General features: G+C 27.6%; 1 protein-coding gene across 1 annotated transcript; it reads right to left on the reverse strand.

The window, feature by feature from the left end:
* Positions 1-7,977: 7,977 nt before the first annotated feature.
* On the reverse strand, positions 7,978-21,948 carry LOC103578419 (uncharacterized). Its single transcript, XM_008559516.3, has 6 exons — positions 21,541-21,948; positions 18,175-18,324; positions 14,707-14,867; positions 14,058-14,160; positions 9,452-9,906; positions 7,978-8,353 (listed from the first exon to the last, which is right to left on the reverse strand). The coding sequence occupies exons 1-6, from the start codon at positions 21,701-21,703 to the stop codon at positions 8,135-8,137; spliced, it is 1,251 nt and encodes a 416-aa protein (XP_008557738.1). The 5' UTR covers positions 21,704-21,948; the 3' UTR covers positions 7,978-8,134.
* Between the last annotated feature and the right edge of the window lie 977 nt (positions 21,949-22,925).

Below are 22,925 nucleotides of genomic sequence, written 5' to 3' on the forward strand. Positions count from 1 at the left end.
AATAAATAATAAATAATAATAATTTTAAAAATGTGTCCAAGATCGAGGAGAAATGAGTACGAGGCGCGGACCATATAATGTAATTAAATAATTTAATTAGTGATATAATTGATTACTGATAAATGTTTTAATAGATAAAAAAGAGGCGTGATTGCATCTACATTAAATATTTACCCTTTTACTATATTACTAATGATATGTATATAATATATATGACCAAATTTCTCTTTACATCGACACGTGATTGATTATCCAATCACTCATACATATGTCTTATCAAAGAGAGTATTTCCGGTCGAATAAACCTATCCACGCTGCCTTTTTGCCATTAACACATATATATTTATATATATATGAATTTATTTATATTATTTTTTATTTTTCTATTGTTTATAATCATCGTTAATTACTTTTATTTATTAAGCCAATGGATTACTTGCAGTTACTGCACTTTTTCAATCCTGGTCTGTAAGTCTTGGGTTCGAATCCTGTCGCCGGAATTTTTTTTATTTTTCTTCCACTAGATAAATATTTTATAGAAATATAACCATTGAGAAAATTTGAATTTCTATGAAATGGCGGGAAATTCAAAATTTAAACTAAATCATTTTTTTAAGAAAATTAAATTTTTTAATTGGAAATTTGCGGCCCAATTTTCCCCACTTCCATTTAACTCGGTCAATTGAAAAAAAAAATATGACCCATTTTTCAGTAGAGATTTTTTTTATTTATTTCTTTTGTTCTCACGTCTTAGATCGTGGGTTCGAATCCCAGTGGAATTTTTTTTTTTTATTTATTTTTTTTTTTTTTTTTTTTTTTTTTTTTTTAATGTAAAAGTGCAGTAACTCAGAAAAATAATTTTAAAAAATATTTAGCCAGTAGGAAAAGAAATTATTAGCTGCTTCAATGATACTTTATATCTATTATTAAATTTTAAATAATCAACCCCGCGTTTGGACAATCATCACGTCCTTTATCACCGAAAAAAAAAAAAAAAAAAAAAAAACAATCCCCATTAATTAAAAAATAACAATAAAAAATAAATCCCTCCATTACTATCTCGATCAGTGGAAATATATAAAGATGGCGCGCTTAATATAACAAAAGGAAGCTTATGAATTATGTCAGACGAAAAAAAGAAAAAAAAAAAAAAAAAAACCGTAAAATGAAAATTAAAATTACAGATTATAGAAAAAATTTTCCACTTGGTAAATGTCAATAAGAGACGAATCCAGTGAATCTAATTCACTCCGATTTTACCAAATGCTCTTTTTAATTTTTTTTTTTTTTTTTTTTTTTTTTTTTTTTTCAATCATAAATTTATCGCTCGTCTTTTTCTCGCTTTTTGTCAGCCCAATATTCAACAATAGTCAGCAGGAATTAAAAAAAAAATGACTACATATTGTAACACAAATCGATTCCGACTGTTTTCGATTTATCGCAAATTATAAACGCGTAGACGTAAAATAAAAAAAAAATAAAAAAAAAAAAAGAATAAAAGACAATAATTCGGGGACAATTGATTTAAAAATAGAAAAATACCATAGCTTTGTCTATCTGAGTTTGGTTCCAAACGCGGTAGGTTCGAATCCTATTCGCTGTATTTCAAATATTTTTTTTTTTTTTCTTATTTAAATATAATAAATAAATAAGGATAGGGATAGACACTATGAGTTATTCGAAACACATTGAAAGCTTCTTCCCGAACCCCATAACGCTGCTGGGACCAATCATCAATCATACCCTCGGTCAAAAAAAAAAAAAATAAATAAATAAATAATAATAATAAAATAACCACAAGGCCTGAGACGTATTTTGTTCGCAAAATCGAATGTCAACTCGTATATTTTACACTTTACTATTTCGTGTGATGGCCGGATAACAATTTTTTTTTTTTTTTTTTTTTTTTTTTTTTTTTTTTATTCCTGATTCCATTTGTTGATTAACGGAATGTTATGTATATATATATAGAATTTTAAGTGAACGAAATGCTTCAAGCTAGGTTTATCGTATACAATACTGATACATATATATGTATATATATATATATATATATATATATATATATATATATATATATACTGGAATATTGATATTCAATAATCGATTTTTAAAAATTATTAACAAATGGAATATTAATTACAATAGTGAAGAATTTATACAAAATATATGAGGATAAAATGTCGAGTAGAGTGAATTTATAAAAAGCGGGAAATTTAAAAAAAAAAAATGTAATTTGCACTAATGATTAAAATTTACTTGAATAAAAAAAAAAAATTTGTTCTTTGCTGCGGTAAAAAAATGATTATCGGAATTGGACGAGGATAGGAGTGCGCGTTCAGTGAGCGAAGAAAAATATTATTTTAAAAAAGCGTTTGATTAAAAATATCAATACGAAAGTATATAAACAGAAAAATATATATACACATGTATAAAAATAACCCTCAATACAATAATATCCAATAGATGATTTATTCTTCTTTATATCGACATATCACTCGGGCAACTTTTTCTCCCCTGCCCATATATACCCCTGTCAGAGTTTTTTCCCTCAGATTCTGTCCCTGTTTTTATTCCCACCCTTACACTCGCTCACCCCCTGGGGTTTTCGCTCTTACCCCGAGTTCTTTATGCTTTTTTTTTCTACCCGCTTTCTTTCGCCCGTTGGATTTTATACGTTAAAGAAACTTTCCAAACTCACACATACACACGTCGACACACATACATATATATATATATATATTTGGGGTGTACAAATTATTTGTATCGAATCGATGAGTAATATTTAATTTGAACTCGAATTAGTCATTAATTTTCGAATTCTTTCATCATCACAAGTTTTTTTAACAACAATAATTTTTAAAAAAATCTATTCAAGTATGATCGAGTAATCGCGTGCTTAGGAGCTTACTCTTATCGATTTAAATAACGTCCTGTGGCGACGATACAACAAAGACCTAAATCGAATAAATTATTTTTAAGAATATTTTTAAAATTTTTCTTAAAATATAAAATTTTAAATTTGTAGACATATCGGAATTCAAAATGCAGTTTTGGAAATTATTTCAGTTAATAGTGAGGTGGGAATTTTGGGTCCAAAGTCAGTTTAAAAATTTGTTTTTTTCCCGCCAGTTTTCTCCCGCCATTTTAAATAAATTTTGAACCCCGATTCTTTAGAAAAAAATTTTTTTTTGCAATTCCATAGGCAGTAAAAATTAAAAAATTAAAACCCCGCCCTAGAGAATGTTATATATTTTTAAATATCAATATATATCAAATATTTGCTATCACTCATAAATTTGTTAAAATTTTTTTTTCAATGGGGATGAAAAATATATAGAAGGCCATGAAACAAAAATATATACAAATGTATATCACGTGATAAAATGTACAGCACAATAAATATTTATATTTAAAAGACAAATTTTTAAATTTTCATTTAATTGTCTCGTGCCCAATAGTAAATTTCTTTTTTTTTTTTTTTTAAATATTCGGTGGCTAAAAAACGATTTGCGATAACGAAAGAGCTCTTTCAGATTGTTCGCTCGCGAGGGTGGCGCCGCAATCAAATTTTTTTTTTTTTTATTCTTATTCTTTTCAGTTAACGAACAAATGAGAAACGACAGAACACAAGAGCTGAGGCATAGGTTGAAGAGTATAAAAAATATATGAAAAAACTCGAGACAAAACGAGAAGAAAATGTGAATAAGAGAAAAAAAGAAAAAAATTTTTTTTATAAGGGTGAAAAAAGGGGAATTGTCGTTTTACTAGGGAACAATGAGGGAAACGTGACTCTCGAGCGGTTTTTTTTTCGCCAGTATTATATCGGACTAACTCGTTAAATATATGAAGCTAACAATATGAAAATTAGTGTTAATGTTAACATATATTGTTATTTTTAATTTTTAATTAATTTATTGTATGTATAGAGGATATGGGTATAAAATATATTCAAAAACTTTTGTTTGTTCTGCCCAGGAAGTCAGCAGAAAAATATGAAAGTTTTTCATGTTAATGTATGTAATAAAATATATATTATATATGAGCTGAGGGGAATATTGATTAGATCTAATCATAAATTACTTTTATTATGATTAAAAATATTATTTTAGATTCACTTATTGAAATTAAATTTTTGAATTTCATAACTTTTTTTTTTAGATCTAATTAATTGGATCTGGTAGTATTGGGTCTGAAATTTTGGAAATTGTAAATATTTCATTAAAAATTATTTTTTTTTGTCACTAAAAATGATATTTTAGTTTTACTTATGGAAATTAAACTATTAGATCTGATTATTTTTTTAGATCTGATTAAAGTCAAGGGTTAGATCTAATTACATATAAAAAATTTAAAAGATCGAGCAAATTTATTAAAATTGTAAAATTAAAAAAAATTTTTTGATCTAATTAATTGGATCTGATAGTATTGGATCTGAAATTTTAAGAACTGTAAATATTTCGAGTAATAACTTTTATTGTAAGTAAAAATGTTATTTCAGTTTCACTTATTGGAATTAAATGTTCAGATCTATTGATTCTGATATTTTTAGATCTGATTAAAGTGATGAGTTGGATCTGATTGATTTCAAGATTTGAAAAAATCGAGTAACTTAATTGAAATTGTGAAATTAGAGGAAAAATTTTACTCTATTTAATTGGATCTGGTAGTATTAGATCTGAAATTTTAAGGACTGTAAATATTTCATGATAAATTATTTTTATTATGATTGAAAATGTCGTTTTAGTTCCACTTAGCTATAAAGGTGTTGGATCTGATGATTTCAATTTTTCTAGACCTAATTAAAGTACCGAGTTGGGTCTAATTAGATATTAAAAAAATCAAATAGATCCATTGAAAAAGTAAAGTTTGAGAAAGAAAATTTTTACTCTAATTAATTGAATCTAAAGGTATTGGATCTGGAACTATTAGGGTTATAAATATATGTGTCCGATTAGATCTAAAAATATGAATTAGATCTAGGCTTCATGATATTTTATATTAATTAGATCTAAATGTGTCGATGGTCTAAATTAGAAATAAATAAGTTTTAACTATTAAATCTTTTATGGAGAATTAGAATTTAAATATTTATTCAGATCTAATTGTACAGATCCAATGAAAAAACTAATGGATCTGAATAATTTTAACTTTTATATCTAATAATTCAGATCTGAACTATCAAATAATCTTATTTACAATTAAAAATCAGGTATTAATGTATTAGATCTAATTTATTAGATCTAACTCAACCTATTAGATCTAAACTATAAGATTTAAAAAAAATGAAAATTATTAATAACTTTTTCCTAATAAAATTTACTCATCTAATAAAATACCAGATCCAATTAATTGGAAAAATTTTTAATAATCAGATCTAGAATTTTTTTTTTCATGTCATTCACAAAAAATTCGTGATATTTAACTCTATTCTGTTTATTATAAAATAATCAGATCTAACTAATTTATTCTGGCGCATCACAAAAACATAATTAAATTAAATGGTTAATTATATTTAATGAATGCATGAAATGATTGTCAAATAATAATGGGAATGAATGCATATCCAAAGACACGGGCACACACAATGCACGTAAGCACTGATATTAAATAATTAAAAAATATAAAAAAGTATATGTTTATAAAGAATAAACAGACAGATTAAAAAATCGAGTACTGTGTAATATCTATGCGCGGAGAATGGAAGCTATGAAGAAAATAATGACAAGAGGGATTTAAAAAAAAATCATGTGTGTCACGAACATACTTTGTGATTTATGTTAAAGAATATGTTTTCAGAAATATAAAAAAAAAATATATATATAAAAAAAAAACTTTAAAACTCACGCACACGGTTTAGGTCACGCGAAAGATTTACTCGTATGGATTAAAAATAATAATAATAAATTTAAAAGAATTTAAATATTTTTTTTTTTTTTTTACTATTATAAATATGACACGCAAGTTGACATCACGACATAAAAACATAATCACATAATCACAATAAAAAAATAATTTTGTATCCTTTTAATAATTAAATTATATATTTAAATCAACACCAAATCCTGGTATATAGAATTATTATTATTATTTATAAATTACAAATTTTTTTTTATTTAGTATAAGTCTAATTATCTTTAATCAATTATGAATTTCTGCTCGATCGTTTTCGGAGACATGGGGGCAAATTCGAAAATTGAAAAAAAAAATTTTTTACTACTGTCTAATTTTATTTTTATTCCGATACTAGAGTTTAAAAAAAAAATTATCGAATTTTTTGTCAATTTTTGAAAATTTTTTTGTCAACTAATGTTTGAGAATTTTCTTGCCAATTATTTTTTTCAAGTAATTTTTTCAAAATTTTTATCGATTAATTTTTTCAAAATTTCTTGTCAATTAATTTTTGAAAATTTTTTTTCAAGTAATTTTGAGAAATTTTTTGTCGAGTAATTTTTTCAAGTAATTTTTAAATATTTTGTCAAATAATTTTTTAAAAATTTTTGTCAATTAATTTTTTTAAAAATTTCTTGTCAATTAATTATTTCAAGTAATTTTTAAAAATTTTGTCAAGTAATTTTTTCAAAATTTTTGTTGATTAATTTTTTTCAAAATTTCTTATCAATTAATTTTTGAAAATTTTTTTATTTGCCCTCTTTTTTAAAAATGTGAAAGTTATTAATATTATTGTCAATATTTAGTATATAAAATATTTTATAAGATTGCGTTAAAAAAAAAAAAAAAAAAAAGAAAAGAAAAAAAAATTAATTATTTTCTTTATACTAAAAATAAATAAAATAATTGCATCGTTGAATTAAATTACAGCAATTATCTAATAAACGTTTTACTATCGAAAAAAAAAAGTACTAAGTAATTTTTGATAATTTAAGAGTTTAATGAAGTTAAATTTTGCCCTCTCCTTAAAATAGTAATAATATAAATTATTTATAAAAAAAAAAAAAAAAAAAAATTATTATTAATAATAAATTAACTTCATTAATGTCTTAAGTAAAGTCTCATGACTTATTACGAATGACAAATTACGTAAGGGAAAGAAAAAAAATCATGCTTGTGAAATAATAAAAATTTTAATAAAACATGTTGAGTGCTTGGCTCCTTGGTCCGTGATATTAAATACAATTAAGCAGTTAAACAGGGCGAGAGTTTAAATATAACAAAATAACAAAAATAATAATAATAAATAAACTAAACAATTGTTTGTATAATATAATGTTTAAAAAAAAAAACAAATGGTTGACTCGTTACTATGATTTTCGTAAATAAAAATATAACAAAGTTTTAAAAAAAAATTAATAAATTACATGATACGAATAATAATAATAAATATTATGACGAAACTACAAGATAAAATAATAAATATGATTATATATATATATATATATATATATATATATATATATATATATATATATATATTATTACTATTGTACTACAAGAAAACGGGAGCTGAAGTTTAACGACGAACTTACTCTAGCTGGTTTGTAAATAAAATTATTTGACTCTTTGAAAAAAAAAAAAAAAAAAAAAAAATAAAAAAAATTGTCTATTTTATTTTAAAACCTTTATCCTGAAATTTAATTTATTCTAAGGATTTAAATTATTGATAGTGAGAATATAGGATTATTTTAAAATCGATAAACTCTAAGAGGTCATATCTAGAAGCGTAATTATTGAACACGCGGACAGAAAAAAAGTATTTTTTTTTTTGAGCAAAAAAAAAAATTTACTTGAATCAATAAATTTTTTTCTACAGAGTAAAAAAAAATTTTTTTGTAAAAATAATTTTTTTAACCCAAAGAAATTCGTATTTTTAATTTTTTTTTCTGTGTATTTATCATTAAATTTAATAAACTGAAAATAAACATAAGTCAATATATATATTTATATACATACAATAATAATATAAGTTAAATATATAAATATGAAATAAATTACAATCCATTTTAATATTAAATATATATACAAATATAACTGGAGTATTGAGCACTTAATGTCAATTCACACTTTATCAATGTCGTAGTGTAAATATATAAGGGATGAAATACGAGGGTAGAAATATATATATATGTTGTATAATGAAAAAAGAAAAAATATATAAAAAATAAAGACTAGGATTTTAGGCAGCACATTCAAGTTGTTCATAGTTGAGACACATGCCCGTCATATCAACAGGATACGTGTTGTTTTGATCACCCATACCAAACGCCACCCTGATGTTAAATGGAGTGGCTGATGTTTCAACTCGGCAATTACCATCAGCATCAAATTCACTCATCATACATAGCGACGTTCCGCAGTGCTCCATATCGCAGATACCCGTTCCGTCGTTTCCGGGCTGCAATTATTATTATTATTATTTTTATACTTTTTTTTTAACAGTCGCTCATAATTACAGGCCATAAAAGTTATCAGACCCAAGTTGTCTATTGAACTTTTTCCTGACCCATTTTACCCCATGGCATTTTCAACCATTTGAAAATCATTTGACATCAACTGACCTATTTTTACCTGGATAATTTTTTTAAATTTCAAATTTTCCAAATTATCATGTCCATTTTACCCCCGTTTTTTTTATAAATTTGAATTTGGTTAAAAAAAAAAATCCAAAATTTTTTTTTTCAAAAAAGAAATTAATTAAAAAAAATGCTGGGTCCATTTTACCCCACCTCATACCCGCTTTCTGTAAATTTCTGATTGGAAAATGCATTTCCTGGATAATTATTATTATTTTCATAGTTTTTTTTCATTAGTCGCTCATAATTATACGCCGTAATTTTGACCCATTTTACCCCATGGCTGTTTTTCCGCATATTTCAAAAATATATGACATCAAACTAATCCAATTTTCAGCCGGGTAATTTTAAAAAATTTTTAATTCTCAAAATTATCATGTCCATTTTTCCCCTCCTGTCTCTTAAATTTAAATTCAGCCAAAAAATTTCTACGGGTAAATTGAACCCTTTTAAAAAATCCAAAATTGTTTTTTCAATAACAAAATTAATTGAAAAAAAAATTCTGGATCCATTTTACCCCAGCTTCCCATAAATTCCTAAAAAAAATTTCCAGAATATTTTAAGTGAATAATTAATTTATCCTGTAATTATTATCATGATTAAAAAAAAAACCGTTAGTCAAATCAACAATAGCTTTAATATATAAACCCTGTTAGCAATTGTTGCAAACAATGTCTGACGTTGTCGATCGAATCGTTGAATAATTCATAGCCATCATGAGAGTGACGGTGACGTGGGCTATAGTAGTTTTGCTAAATTACTAAACTAAAGGGATTGAAGCAACCCCAAAACCAGGACGAGCACAAGCGTAAGTATCAGAGCCCGAACTGGGGTCAGAAGTCAGAGCAAGTAATGAATAATAATAATAATAATAATAATAATAATAATAATAATAATAATAATAATCAATTAAAATATACCGTTATGAATTCCTCGAAATCACAAGGAATGAGAATCCGATCGACGCAGCGACGTAATGGAAGTCCGTCAACAATAGGGTCATCAACGGGTCCCGTTCCAGATCCTTCGTCATCCAGCGAGGGCTGATTGGTGGAACTGCCGTTAGTTTGCCGACGAAACCGAGACGGACCGATGCGAAATGAGTCGTTGGTACAGGGGGAGTACGCGATGCTGCAGGATCCTTTTTCCTGACGGATGCAAATTAGGTAGTCCTGGTTGGCCAGGTATCGTCCGTTCGGCAGATAGTTGAGGGTTCTCAGGGTCCCTTTGGCCCCGTCGAAGTACTGAAGGCAACCAGCTGGCGCCCGTTGCTCAAATGGCAACTGGGTTATGGACATTTCCCACATGCGTGATTGAATATTGCGGGGCAATCGGAGATTTAGGGTCACCGGACCATCGGTTACGTCGACGTACACTGTAATTTATTGTAAGTGTCATCATGAGTTATTGGCTACTGATATTTTGATCAATAGCTTATACTAGGGAGGATTACATTACATGGGATTTCGTTTTTATTAAATTATGTAATATCTATATGGGAGAAGTTTTATTTATATCGCTTTGATTATTACTCTCATATATAATTTTCTATATGATGATTTCTAAATTTGGGAATTTTCTGAGCTTATATTAACGGAAAATACGAGCCGAAAAATATCATGCCTTCAAAGATCCGAATTACAGTAAATTACCGGAATTTGATGTAATTTACGGTACTTAACAGTAAAATTCAGTGTTTTACGGTAAAAGTGGTATTTTTGTCGTAAATTTGCAGTAAGAGAACAGTAATGTACCGTAAAATTGCGGAAAGTCTAGAGTATTTTACCGTAAAGTGAAGTATTGCATTGTCAAAACTGTAAAAATAGAAAAAAACATACGAAACTTGCAGTAAAATGCCGGAATTTGATGTAATTTACGGTACTTAACAGTAAAATTCAGTGTTTTACGGTTAAAGTGGTATTTTTGTCGTAAATTTGCAGTAAGAGAACAGTAATGTACCGTAAAATTGCGGAAAGTCTAGAGTATTTTACCGTAAAGTGAAGTATTGCATTGTCAAAACTGTAAAAAAAAAAAAAACATACGAAACTTGCAGTAAAATGCCGTAAATAACAGTAAATTGAAATGCTTGACCGTAATTCATTATAAAATACCGAAAATTACCGCAAAGCGAAGTCTGTTATCGTAATTTACGGTATTTGGAATAATAACGGTATTAAACTGTAGCATACCGAAGTTTACGGTAACATATCGTCATTGACTTGGAAAATGCACTATTCTACAATAGTTTATGGTAAATTTACGAAATTTATACCGTACATTTGCAGTAAGATGGTGGTAAATTACCGTAAAATTGTGCCAAGTCTTTGGGATTTTACCGTAAAATGAAATGTTGCATTGTAAAAACTGTAAAAATGAAAAAACTTACGAAACTTCTGGCAAAAATGCCGCAAATTGCCGTATTTTACGGTAATTTACTGTAAAATACTGTAAATTTCTATGCCCAACCGTAAATTGACGCAAATTTCCGCAATTTACGGTATTCGGAAGAACAGCGATATTTTACTGTAAAATTCGATATTTACGGTAAGTAAACGGCATTTTACGACAAAACATGGTATTTTACCGTAAAAGAATGGTAATTTGCCGTAAAATTGCGATAAGCTTGTGGTATTCTACCGTAAAATGATGTATTGCATTGTGAAAACTGTAAAAATAGAAAAACTTATGGTAAAAATTTCGCAAATTGCCGTATTTTACGGTAATTTACTGTAAAATACCGTAAATTTCTATGCCCAACCGTAAATTGACGCAAATTTCCGCAATTTACGGTATTCTGAAAACAGCAAGTCTTTCTTATAATGCCGCAATTTACGGTAAAATATCGTAATTTACCGTAAAATGCGGTATTTTACAGTCATCCACGGTAGTTTATGACAAATAAACAGAATTTTAGGGCAAGCGCGCTATATTTTATCGTAAATTTGCCATAAGAGTATGGTAATTTACCGAAATTGCGAGAAGCCTGCGCTATGTTACCGTAAAATTAGGTATTCCATTGTAAAGTCTGTAAAAATGGGAAAACAAACTTAGCTTATGGTAAAAAATACCGCAAATTACGGTAAATACCCGTATTTTACCGAGATTGAAGGCAACGAAACGTAAATTCCTATATATTACTGTAAATTTTTGGAAATTATCGTAAATTGCGACACATTTGCCATGGAAAAGCTGCGTTTGCGGTAAATGACATCAAAATGCGGTAAATTATCGTAATTTAGATCCGCCAGGTTGTTATACATATATTTTTGCAAAAAATCCTAATACGAATCATTAATTGGATGATTTTCATAATTCATTATCAATTGTATGATAAAATGGGCCTCTGGGGCAAAATGTTCTAGCATTTATATTACACATAGGCCCTTATTTCTTAAGGGGCCCATTTTGCGCCACCTTTCCCTAATTTTACTAAATTGAACTGATATTTTTAAGTAAAGATGCCTATATTTTTTTCTTCATATATATGTATATAGAGAAAGAGAGAGAGGTGGGGAAAAGAGAGAAAAAATAAAGATGTATATTTATTAAATTTAAATGGACTTGTATAGAGAAATGAGCTGGTATATATTAAATGAAAAGTAATTGACGAGTATATATTATTGTAGTTTCTGTCAGAGGCCGGCGTTTCTCCCCTAGTAGTTATTTGTCGAGGGTGGGACAGAAAAAAAAATCTGGGAAAATTGAGGAACTATTGTGAGCTAAGTATTTCGCTGGAGCTTCTTTATTTTCGTGTAAATCGATACTGTAACTACGGTGTTTTGTTGATCGATTTTCATGACGTCAGACGCTATCTATATCTGATGCTAGCCGTACAGACGGCGTTCATATATTTTCATTATAACAAATCCTACATTTTTTTTATTCAATTTACCTCGGTAAATAAATCTATTGAGGTATAAATTGGATTAATTAACATCTAGATAAAATAATTTAGCTGTAAGATATTACTATTATTTTTATAAGTTGGGATAATTGATATTAAATATTGCAATGGGATTTAAATAGACAGCATAGACTATTGATCGCCAAACACCTGAGTCCAAATACTTTAAACGCCGGTATTAATAAATAGTACCCAATTATAAACATTTAATGACCCACTTACTGACACTGACAATTAACGATAAATAATTATTTTATTTTATTTGCTGAGCCTTTTGTTGGGACTTGATCGCCGCTTAGTGTCATACATTACCATTTTTAAATTGTCCCTATTTATTTTTAAAATAAACTACCGACGAATAAACCGCTTGGAATTTAAAATAGTAACACAATAACAAACTTTAACATCTTTATTTTATCTTTATAAAACAAAATAATATTTTAAATTAATTAACATCTCCGCAATAAATATATTTGTCATGCGATTATTTAAATAATTAATAGAAAAATTAAAATCATCGACGTTGAATATTATTGAGCAAAAGTGGGCCATTTGTTGCTGGGGACTTTTTCACTAAAAAATGATTAATCAAATAAATAAAATGGTTTAATTAGTGAGTGAAATAAATAAACAAATAAATTAGTATATATTTTTTTTTAACAAACGATCTTTAAACTCAACTTTCCTGGTTTTATTTAAAATAAACAAAATATTTTTTTTAAAAATATTATAATATAATAAAATAGTTGTTTTGTCTCGACATCGGGGCATTTGTCGATGATATTAACCAGTTCATGACACATCACCACCCACCCATGTGTTATTTAAAAATAAAATAACTCGAGGGCCTGAACATTGAGACCGATAACCTCATGCCCAATAACAAAATTCCCAACCGTGCTTTTAAAAATATTATTCGAGCCTTGTGAACCTCTCGTTAATTAAATAATCCGTCAATTTGAAATAATTATTTACCCAGCCCGGACAATTGTCCTTCCACTAATAAAACTCTGTATAAATGTCACTAAAATTTTATTGTGCCGTACAAATAATCTGTTATTTAAATAAACAAATAATATTTATTTGTTTCCCCGCTCACAAGTTCCCTATTCCTCACATTAGTCAATTACTATCTTTCCCCCACTCCATTATCTACTATACTACGCAAGACTCATTCATCATTTTTAAATTAACTAAAAAAAAATTCCAAATTTTTTTTTTTATTCAATTTCTTTCTTTTCCTCATTTTCTCCACTTTTTCGCAAAAATAAATAACAAACAACTCCCTTACTTGATATTCCAGAATGAAACCATATTTATTTGTATTCCACGTCTTCAGAAAAAAAAAAAAACTTAAGCGCGCCTGCAATCGGAACGAAATAACAGAAACTTCATAACTGCATTCTACAAATATATATATATATATATATATATATATATATATATATATATATATATATATAAATAATTCATACTATTAAACGCTTTCATTATTATTTCACCTGCAATTTGAGCCAAACCATTACCACCTTGTAGTTATCTTACTAGACTACTAGATATAAAGTTACATATTAATGTTATTATTATTATTATTATTGCTGTTGTTATATAAAGATACTTACTATGCTGACCGCTATTCCAACCGCACAGCTGGAATGTCCGCACATCGCTGCTGATCTCCATAACGTCCTCGTCGCAGACTCCAGTCCGTAAATTCGGTTGACCCTGGATGCAATATAATTTTTTTTTATTTATTTTTATTCTCATTTCATGAATTTTTTACATTGATCAATACACATATTGGATTCGGATTGTCTGTTTAAAAAAAAAAAAAAATAATAATGGAAAATATTCGAATCTATTAAAAGGTCATCTTTTTTTAATTGATTTTTTGAAATTGCGGCTAAACCATTGAATTTATAGCCAAAGTTACCTGATAGTTTTTTGTAGGAAATTTAATTTCTGATAAAAGTGTACTAATGTATTTTTGTCATATTTTTGATATTTAAGACAGAATTTTGATATAAAGACCGAAAAACTATAACAAGGGTTCAGTTTTGGGGACTAGATACAAGAAATTGATATTGTGAGATATTTATGATAGATAAGATAAAAATGTATGAGACGAAATTTATAGAGAATTGAATTTGCTACAAAAAAGTATTCTTCAAATTTTTTCGTACGCTCAATATTTCGGGTGTTATGTTCATTCAAACTTTGATTACTATTTTATAAAAAAAAATGATAATAATAATAATAATAATTTCTTACAATATTAAAGTGTATGAAGTCGATTCTCAACTGGCTGACTTGCGACTCAATTTTTTTTATAACCACTGAACAATTCATAGGCTGATCGATAAGGTTTGGAAAACCAGGACTGATCACGTAGGTCAAATTGTTGATCACCTCACCGCCGCAACTCGTCGTGACTTGATGGGACATAAATTATTTATATACTTTATTGCTATAATTTATATACATAGTAATGATAGTGGGGTAAAATGAGACACCATTTTCGCCGATAGTTTTAATTCCTGCTCTATTTAGAGGGAAGAAGTTCTTTTCTTTTGCGAGAAAACAAACGACAAAAATTAGCGCATGCGCCTTTTTTTCTGCAAACAGAAGCTAAAATTTAATCTCTCAGGTGCAGATCTGGTAAAAAATAGTATACGCCAAAAAAAGCTCCTACTTTCCTACTTTGATGTGTAATATACTATTGTGACAGTAGAACACTATTTCGCTTCACGCTCGAAGTGCGCAATAATTCTCCAGACGCGCTGGACCTAATCCATAGCCCGCACGAAAAAATATATATGACATATATGTATCGACAAATATCATACATGTTACACACATTCATCTTACAGAAAAAATTCAAAAATCTTACGATGCCACTCATTAAAGTAATTTTTAAAAAATTCAAATAGCCCGCCATTTTTTAAATTTTCAAATTTTACAATGTCGCTCATAGAAAAAAATGTTTATAAAATTCAAAGCCCACATTTTTTAAGTTCCCAAATTTTACGATATCGCTCGTAGAAAAAATTTAAAAAAAAATTCAAAGCCCGCCAATTTTTAAATTTTAAAATTTTACGATGTCGCTCATAAAAAAAATTTTTTTTAAAATTCAAATAGCCCGCCATTTTTTAAATTCTTAAACTTTACGATGTTACTGATAGAAAAAATTAAAAAAAAAAATTCAAAGCCCGCCATTTTTTGAATTTCTCAATTTTCCTTATTCCCACCCGTTAATAACAACAATCTACTTTATAATGAGAACCTTGATAAAATATTCTTCTTTGATCAGCAATTCCGTCTATCAATAATTAAAAACAATAAAACCAAGTACCGAATTCACAAAGTCTTCATCTAAAAAAAACTTTTTTTAAAGACTTTTGATTAAAAACTGCACAAGGGCCGTTAAGAAAAAAAAAAAAAAAAAAAAAAAAAAAAATAGAAAATTACCCGGCAATTCACAGATCGGAGAGAAATGTTGCAAGTGGGTCCTTAACTCCTCATGCATTCCAAAGCAATTCCCTAGTGGTTAAACCTATTTTTTACTTTATTTTTAAAAAAAAACTTTTCTTGCCTCTTCTCTCATCTCTTTCTCTTCTCATCTTCACTCTCTCAGTCTATTCACGATTTATCCGCATGGTACTCTGGCACAACTAACAAAACTCTTTTTTCATTTATAATTTCTTCATTCCAGAGAAGATATTTGCACACGGCGCGGGTAAAAAAACTAGCTTTTAAAAATTCATGACTACCGATTCTACTTCTGAGCTTCAAAGCTTCTAAAGAGAGGGGATAAAACTTGCAAGCTCGTATGGCTGAGTGTGAGTGAGGGTCGAGGGTTGGAGTCGAAATTAGGCTCAGGCTTGGGGTTGCCGTTGGGATTCGGGTTGAGGGTAAAAGTAAAGGAAAAGTTTAAGTAGCAGACTAAAAAATAAACAAATAAATTAAAGAATATGCAAGTTAAGAAGCTGGGGATTAAATTGGGCCCTTAAGCCCAACAATTCGATGGTAAATTTCCCTAGTGGGTAAGTACAAATGTCACAAGTGTCGAACTGGGAGTCCCATGTCGACAGGATGGATCTAAAAGCATCACCAGCAAAGATACTGACTGTACCAGAGGCTACTAGATGCTGGGTATTGAGAGAAGGGAGAGAAAGAGGGGGATTATTACCCCACTCTCATGGGTAAGTAGAAAACCGGTCATGAACCTCAACGGTATTAACTAGTTATCTATAGAACCTAATACTGGATGAAATGTCAATGGGGATATAAATTTTTTTTTACAGAATCATTGATTAGTCTTGATTATTATTATTAAGACTGTGGTTATTAATTGAAAATTTTTTTTTTTAGTCTAAGTGCTGAAGCTACTAATTGGAAGTATAATGATCATTTTTTTGGAAAGTCATTATTAATATTTAAATGGTTGTAACTTGGCTCAGAATTGTGGTAATTGAAAAAATAAAAAAAGAAATTGGAGCTGAGAATATCTAGTTTGTGGGTAAGTGGGGGTAAAGTGGGTTAAAAAATTTTTAGGACACGTTTTAATTGAAATAAAAAAGAGTTTTTGGACTTGGGAGCCAAGCGGAGATTTTGGGCTGCATTCTATTGAATTATTGAGGGATTTTGGGGGAAAAAATTGATGGAGTTTCTGAAGTTACTTTTTATATCTGACGTTAAAAAGTTGGGAAGTTTAAGTAAAGACTTTAAGCTGAAAATTGATTTTTGGACACCCGATAAGACTGAGTTATTTCCAATTTTTTTTTTTAATAGAAAAGAAATTTATTTTCCATTTTTGGATCCGTAAAAAATATGAACAATATATATTTATATATATTTGAATAAAAAAAAAATCTCACTCATGAATTGCGACTCAAGAATTTCCCGTTTGTTAAAATAAAATCCCGTACACTCTTAAGATCCTATCCCATCACCATACAATTCAATAAAATAAAACTCCGCAACCTACAAACTTGCCTCTTAACAAAAACCCGTACGGAATTATCCATTTCCTCATATTATACACCATCGTCTAAATAATAAATTCTTATTCCGTCGCAGCATAAATAAATTAACTAATTTACGGTCCATATAAACAAGTATCACAATTTAAATATTTAACAACCCGCCAATAAATTTTATTGACTTTCGCAATAAATAATCAGTATCTATATTTTATTTTAATTAAAAAAAAAAAAAAAAAATTTAATCCTGCAAAAAAGTGCACGGTAAATATTTTATAAAAACAATTCCTAGATTTATTTATTATTTTTAAATTTATTAAATTTTTATTTTTTATTTTGCGAATGTTGAATTAAATCTGCACGAAACCTTTAAAAGTGAGCAATCAACTAACTGTACTTGGGATCCGGTTGTACATGTACGTGATTCAATACAATTTTTTTTTTTATCTATATCTATATATATATACATATACATATATATAGATATATAAAAGCAACATGTGTTAAATCTGTAAAAAATTCCTTTTCACAAATTTATAAAACAATTCAATTTTCTCAGCATTTTTTTTTCTGGCAATAAAATTTTAATATTTTAATAAAAATATTTTTTTTTTTTTTAAATTTTATTTTATGGCAAAAATATTTTTTTTTTATTTCATTGAAGATTCACGAGTAACTAAAACGTGGTACGAATGTATGAATAATAAATATAAATATATATATGTATATATATATTATTTTTTTTTTATTAACTTACAGATACAGCAAACACCAAAACCTAGAGCACATGGTCCATGTGATTTTCCTTGTTGAATTCGACACTCGTATGTATTCATGCATATTCCACGTCTACGTTGATCTTCAGACATACACTCTTCCTCGACGGGTACGGGAAAAAAATTTAGAACTGTAATTTAATTATTAAAATGTATATAATAGTATTACAGGTTTTTTAAAATTATATTAATTAAATACTTGAGCTCCTAGATTTTTTTATAGAATAAAGTTAAGGCATGGAAAAAGTTTTTAGTATTAATACAGCAATATCTGGTCCGGTGGTTTTATAAGTTCGCCGTAAAGAAACATGTCTTGTTAGCATAATATATAAAAAGTTTTATTATTTATTTGTTAAGCTTTTTTGATTAATACTTTTTTGAATAAATGCACCTAAGAGGGCTATCTTTATAATTTTTATGCGGCGATAATTTTTTCAGAAGAAGATACTATTCATTTTTAATTGATTATTATATATAATACTATAAAATTGTCGTTTTTTTTCATTATATATTACCGAAAGTTTGAATATTTCCCGCGATTTTTTTTCTACTAATTTTGCTGTATAATTTTTTTTTTTTTTTTGGTAATTTTGACTTTTTTTTAGTAACTATTTTTTTTCGTAGCCTCCGTTTCACAGCCAAGTAATCAATACTTTTTTTTTACTACCGTTAAAACGAATAATTTAATTTTTGACATTTCTACTAGCGGACAAAAATACTACCGCCCGCCACCTAGCGGTTTTCTGACCGAACTAAAGGAAAAAAAAATTAATAAAGAAAGACAAGCATTAAAAAATACTTTTTATTATATGTATGAGGGTGAACCAAAAAAACTGACGATTTTTTTAAGGGTCAAAAATTACGAAAATTACAGAAATGATGGAAAATCGAATTTTTTTTTTCTTAATTTTTTCTTTCTCGTGGTAATGATAGTTTGTGTGTAAAATCATGAATATGCTGAAAATTTGAGCCCAAAATTTGAGCGTTTGAACGTCGCTCGAGAATTTCGAATCTTTCCGAGTGCTGTCTTTTGGAGATTTTCGAGTGACCCTGAAATATTAATATTAAGGCTTCCTGATTTTTTCACCATCATTTTGTATCATAATGAAAAAAATCCGAATTTCAATAATTTTTGTAATTTTCAAATTTTTGAGCGACCCCTAAACAATTTTTTATCCAGGTGATTTTTGGAGCGGGTTCTTAAAACATTAAACCAACAAATTTTCATATGAGACTCGAAAAAAATACTGTCAGTTTTTTTGGGCCACCCTAATATATAAAAAAAAATTTTAAATCAATAATGTAGAACTACAACCATATCGTCATATATTTTTCATATATAAACTGCCTCGGAATTTATATATGAATACAAAAATTAAATTGTATTGAAATAGACATTGTATAAATATGACAATAAATATAATACAAAGCAAATATATAGACAAATGTGCAGAATTAATAAATCTATATGTAAATACTCTATATATATATGTATCTATATATATTCGACTAAATAAGTTGCAATGCACTATCTATTTTTTTTTTTTTTTATTTTTCCAACAAATTTGTTTTTTCGATTGCAAATTTGTAATTTTTTTTTAAAAATAAAATTGATGGAATTCTAAAAAAAATGCATTCGAGTAAACGTAATTTTCTTTATGAAAGTGCAAATAAATTTTGAAGTGATTGAAATATAAAAAAAAAAAAAAAAAAAAAAAAATGATTGCAACAAAAGAAATAATTCAAGCACCAATGAACAAAATTACCTAAAAGGAGAAAATAGTCAAAGTTAATTTAGATTCACGTGAGTTAAAGCAACTATACTCCGATATACTTTAATTATTTATGTGGAAAAATGGGAACGGGGCGTGCGAGTATATAAAATACATCTACATCTATATATTTATATATATATATATACTATGAGATAAAGGATATAATATTGAAAATTGAAACAATGATAGTTACATACAATATAATAAATAGCATTGAGTAGCATTGAATCACCAGTTGTTTTATTTGCAATCCGTGATTGGATTTATTGAGATATTGAGCTATTGTTGTTATTAAACGGACTCTATTTGTTACTAATGAATTCATATTGAGTATGGAAAGAAGGTATTAGTGATATTTTTATACTATATTTAAAAACTGAGTGAGTCTTGCGTAGTATAGTAGATAATGGAGTGGGGGAAAGATAGTAATTGACTAATGTGAGGAATAGGGAACTTGTGAGCGGGGAAACAAATAAATATTATTTGTTTATTTAAATAACAGATTATTTGTACGGCACAATAAAATTTTAGTGACATTTATACAGAGTTTTATTAGTGGAAGAACAATTGTCCGGGCTGGGTAAATAATTATTTCAAATTGACGGATTATTTAATTAACGAGAGGTTCACATGGCTCGAATAATATTTTTAAAAGTGCGGTTGGGAATTTTGTTATTGGGCATGAGGTTATCGGTCTCAATGTTCAGGCCCTCGAGTTATTTTATTTTTAAATAACACATGGGTGGGTGGTGATGTGTCATGAACTGGTTAATATCATCGACAAATGCCCCGATGTCGAGACAAAACAACTATTTTATTATATTATAATATTTTTAAAAAAAATATTTTGTTTATTTTAAATAAAACCAGGAAAGTTGAGTTTAAAGATCGTTTGTTAAAAAAAAATATATACTAATTTATTTGTTTATTTATTTCACTCACTAATTAAACCATTTTATTTATTTGATTAATCATTTTTTAGTGAAAAAGTTCCCAGCAACAAATGGCCCACTTTTCCTCAATAATATTCAACGTCGATGATTTTAATTTTTCTATTAATTATTTAAATAATCGCATGACAAATATATTTATTGCAGAGATGTTAATTAATTTAAAATATTATTTTGTTTTATAAAGATAAAATAAAGATGTTAAAGTTTGTTATTGTGTTACTATTTTAAATTCCAAGCGGTTTATTCATCGGTAGTTTATTTCAAAAATAAATAGGGACAATTTAAAAATGGTAATGTATGACACTAAGCGGCGATCAAGTCCCAACAAAAGGCTCAGCAAATAAAATAAAATAATTATTTATCGTTAATTGTCAGTGTCAGTAAGTGGGTCATTAAAAGTTTATAATTGGGTACTATTTATTAATACCGGCGTTTAAAGTATTTGGACTCAGGTGCTTGGCGATCAATAGTCTATGCTGTCAATACTTAATAACTGTAATTAGTATTTAAAAAACAATAGTTTTAACCACTTTCCAGATCGCGGTCCCTCTCTTTAGCCATAAATATAAATCCCGTTTTCTATCATAATTTCGCAGGCGGATAAATAAAATATCGTTACCTCTGGGTTCTATCTCTCGATTCCGAAAAAGTTGTTGTTTATTCCCCTTGACTGGCGATTGCCCAAAGCCAGGCCACATATTGAACACGGACCAGTGTTGACTCGGCGCCACGAGAACCAAAATAATAGTCCACCAGCATGATATCGCAGTCCATCGGCACATGGTTCGTATGGTTGCATAAAACCCAACGAGGACGTAACGACACAGCAATTATTGTGTCTCACAGCGCACTTATCTTCAGCCACTCGTAGGTAATGTAAACACGGCTGTGACAACAACGGGACATCTACAACAGCCACACAAAGACAACACTCATGTGAATATCGATGTGTATTTACACAATACGGTATAAAAGGCACAGTGGCCTTTGATGATTTACGCAAACTTGTTCCCTGGTTCAAGGTCTTGCTCTTTATGCGGAAATCTCACTCAACTGGGTGACCATCAACCTCATCATTATCCTCTTTTTATTCCCTCTCCAGTTCTTCCTCCTCCTTCTCCTCATTCTTCTTCATCTTCTTCTTCTTCAACGTCATCTTCTTCTAAGTCTTATCCTTCCACATAGTTTATAATAATCATAAATTATCCAGACTATTATTTTTATTTCCCATAAAATTTTTTATCAACACAAAAAAAAAAAATTTTTGTGTAATAAAATTAAAATAAAAAATTTTAGAGTTTATTATAAAGATAATTTTTTTTTTTGCTTAACTATACACCCGTATGAAAAAACAATATATGGTTAAAATATATAAAATTATATATGTTTGCAACAAAAAATATATGATAAAGTATATTGTATATATTATAAAAAAGCATATAGCGATTTTAGCCGATTTAATATAAAAATATATACAGTAGTAAATATATGTATTCCATATATGTAATTTATATGTTTTTTATATGAAGCTATATATACATTTACATTTACCTTATAGTATATTGTATTGATATATTTCCTTTTATATTCAAAAAAATATAAAATTTTTATATGAAAGGAAATATATATTAACATATAATTTATATTATATATGGCAGCGTATATTTTCTTTGTTATATTTATGCATATATTTTATTCGGTGTATGTATATGTATATGGGTATATCATATATTCCCATCAAATTAACTAATTTTTAAAATTTTATCTGCAATTTAAAGAGTATATTAAAATTTATATCTAATTTAATTGGAGTTGGTCACACGAATAAGAAACTTTTTTTTTCCATACACAATATAAATATATGTTTTTATATATGATCAAAGTATATTTTTCATATATGATAGAAATGTATATTTTTATGTATGAAAAAAATATAGTTTTCGTATATGACAAGAATATATATTTTCATTTATCATAAAAATATATTTTTTGTATATTATTGAC

Source organism: Microplitis demolitor, chromosome 2 (genome assembly GCF_026212275.2).
Source record: "Microplitis demolitor isolate Queensland-Clemson2020A chromosome 2, iyMicDemo2.1a, whole genome shotgun sequence".
NCBI classification, from domain to species: Eukaryota; Metazoa; Arthropoda; class Insecta; order Hymenoptera; family Braconidae; genus Microplitis; species Microplitis demolitor.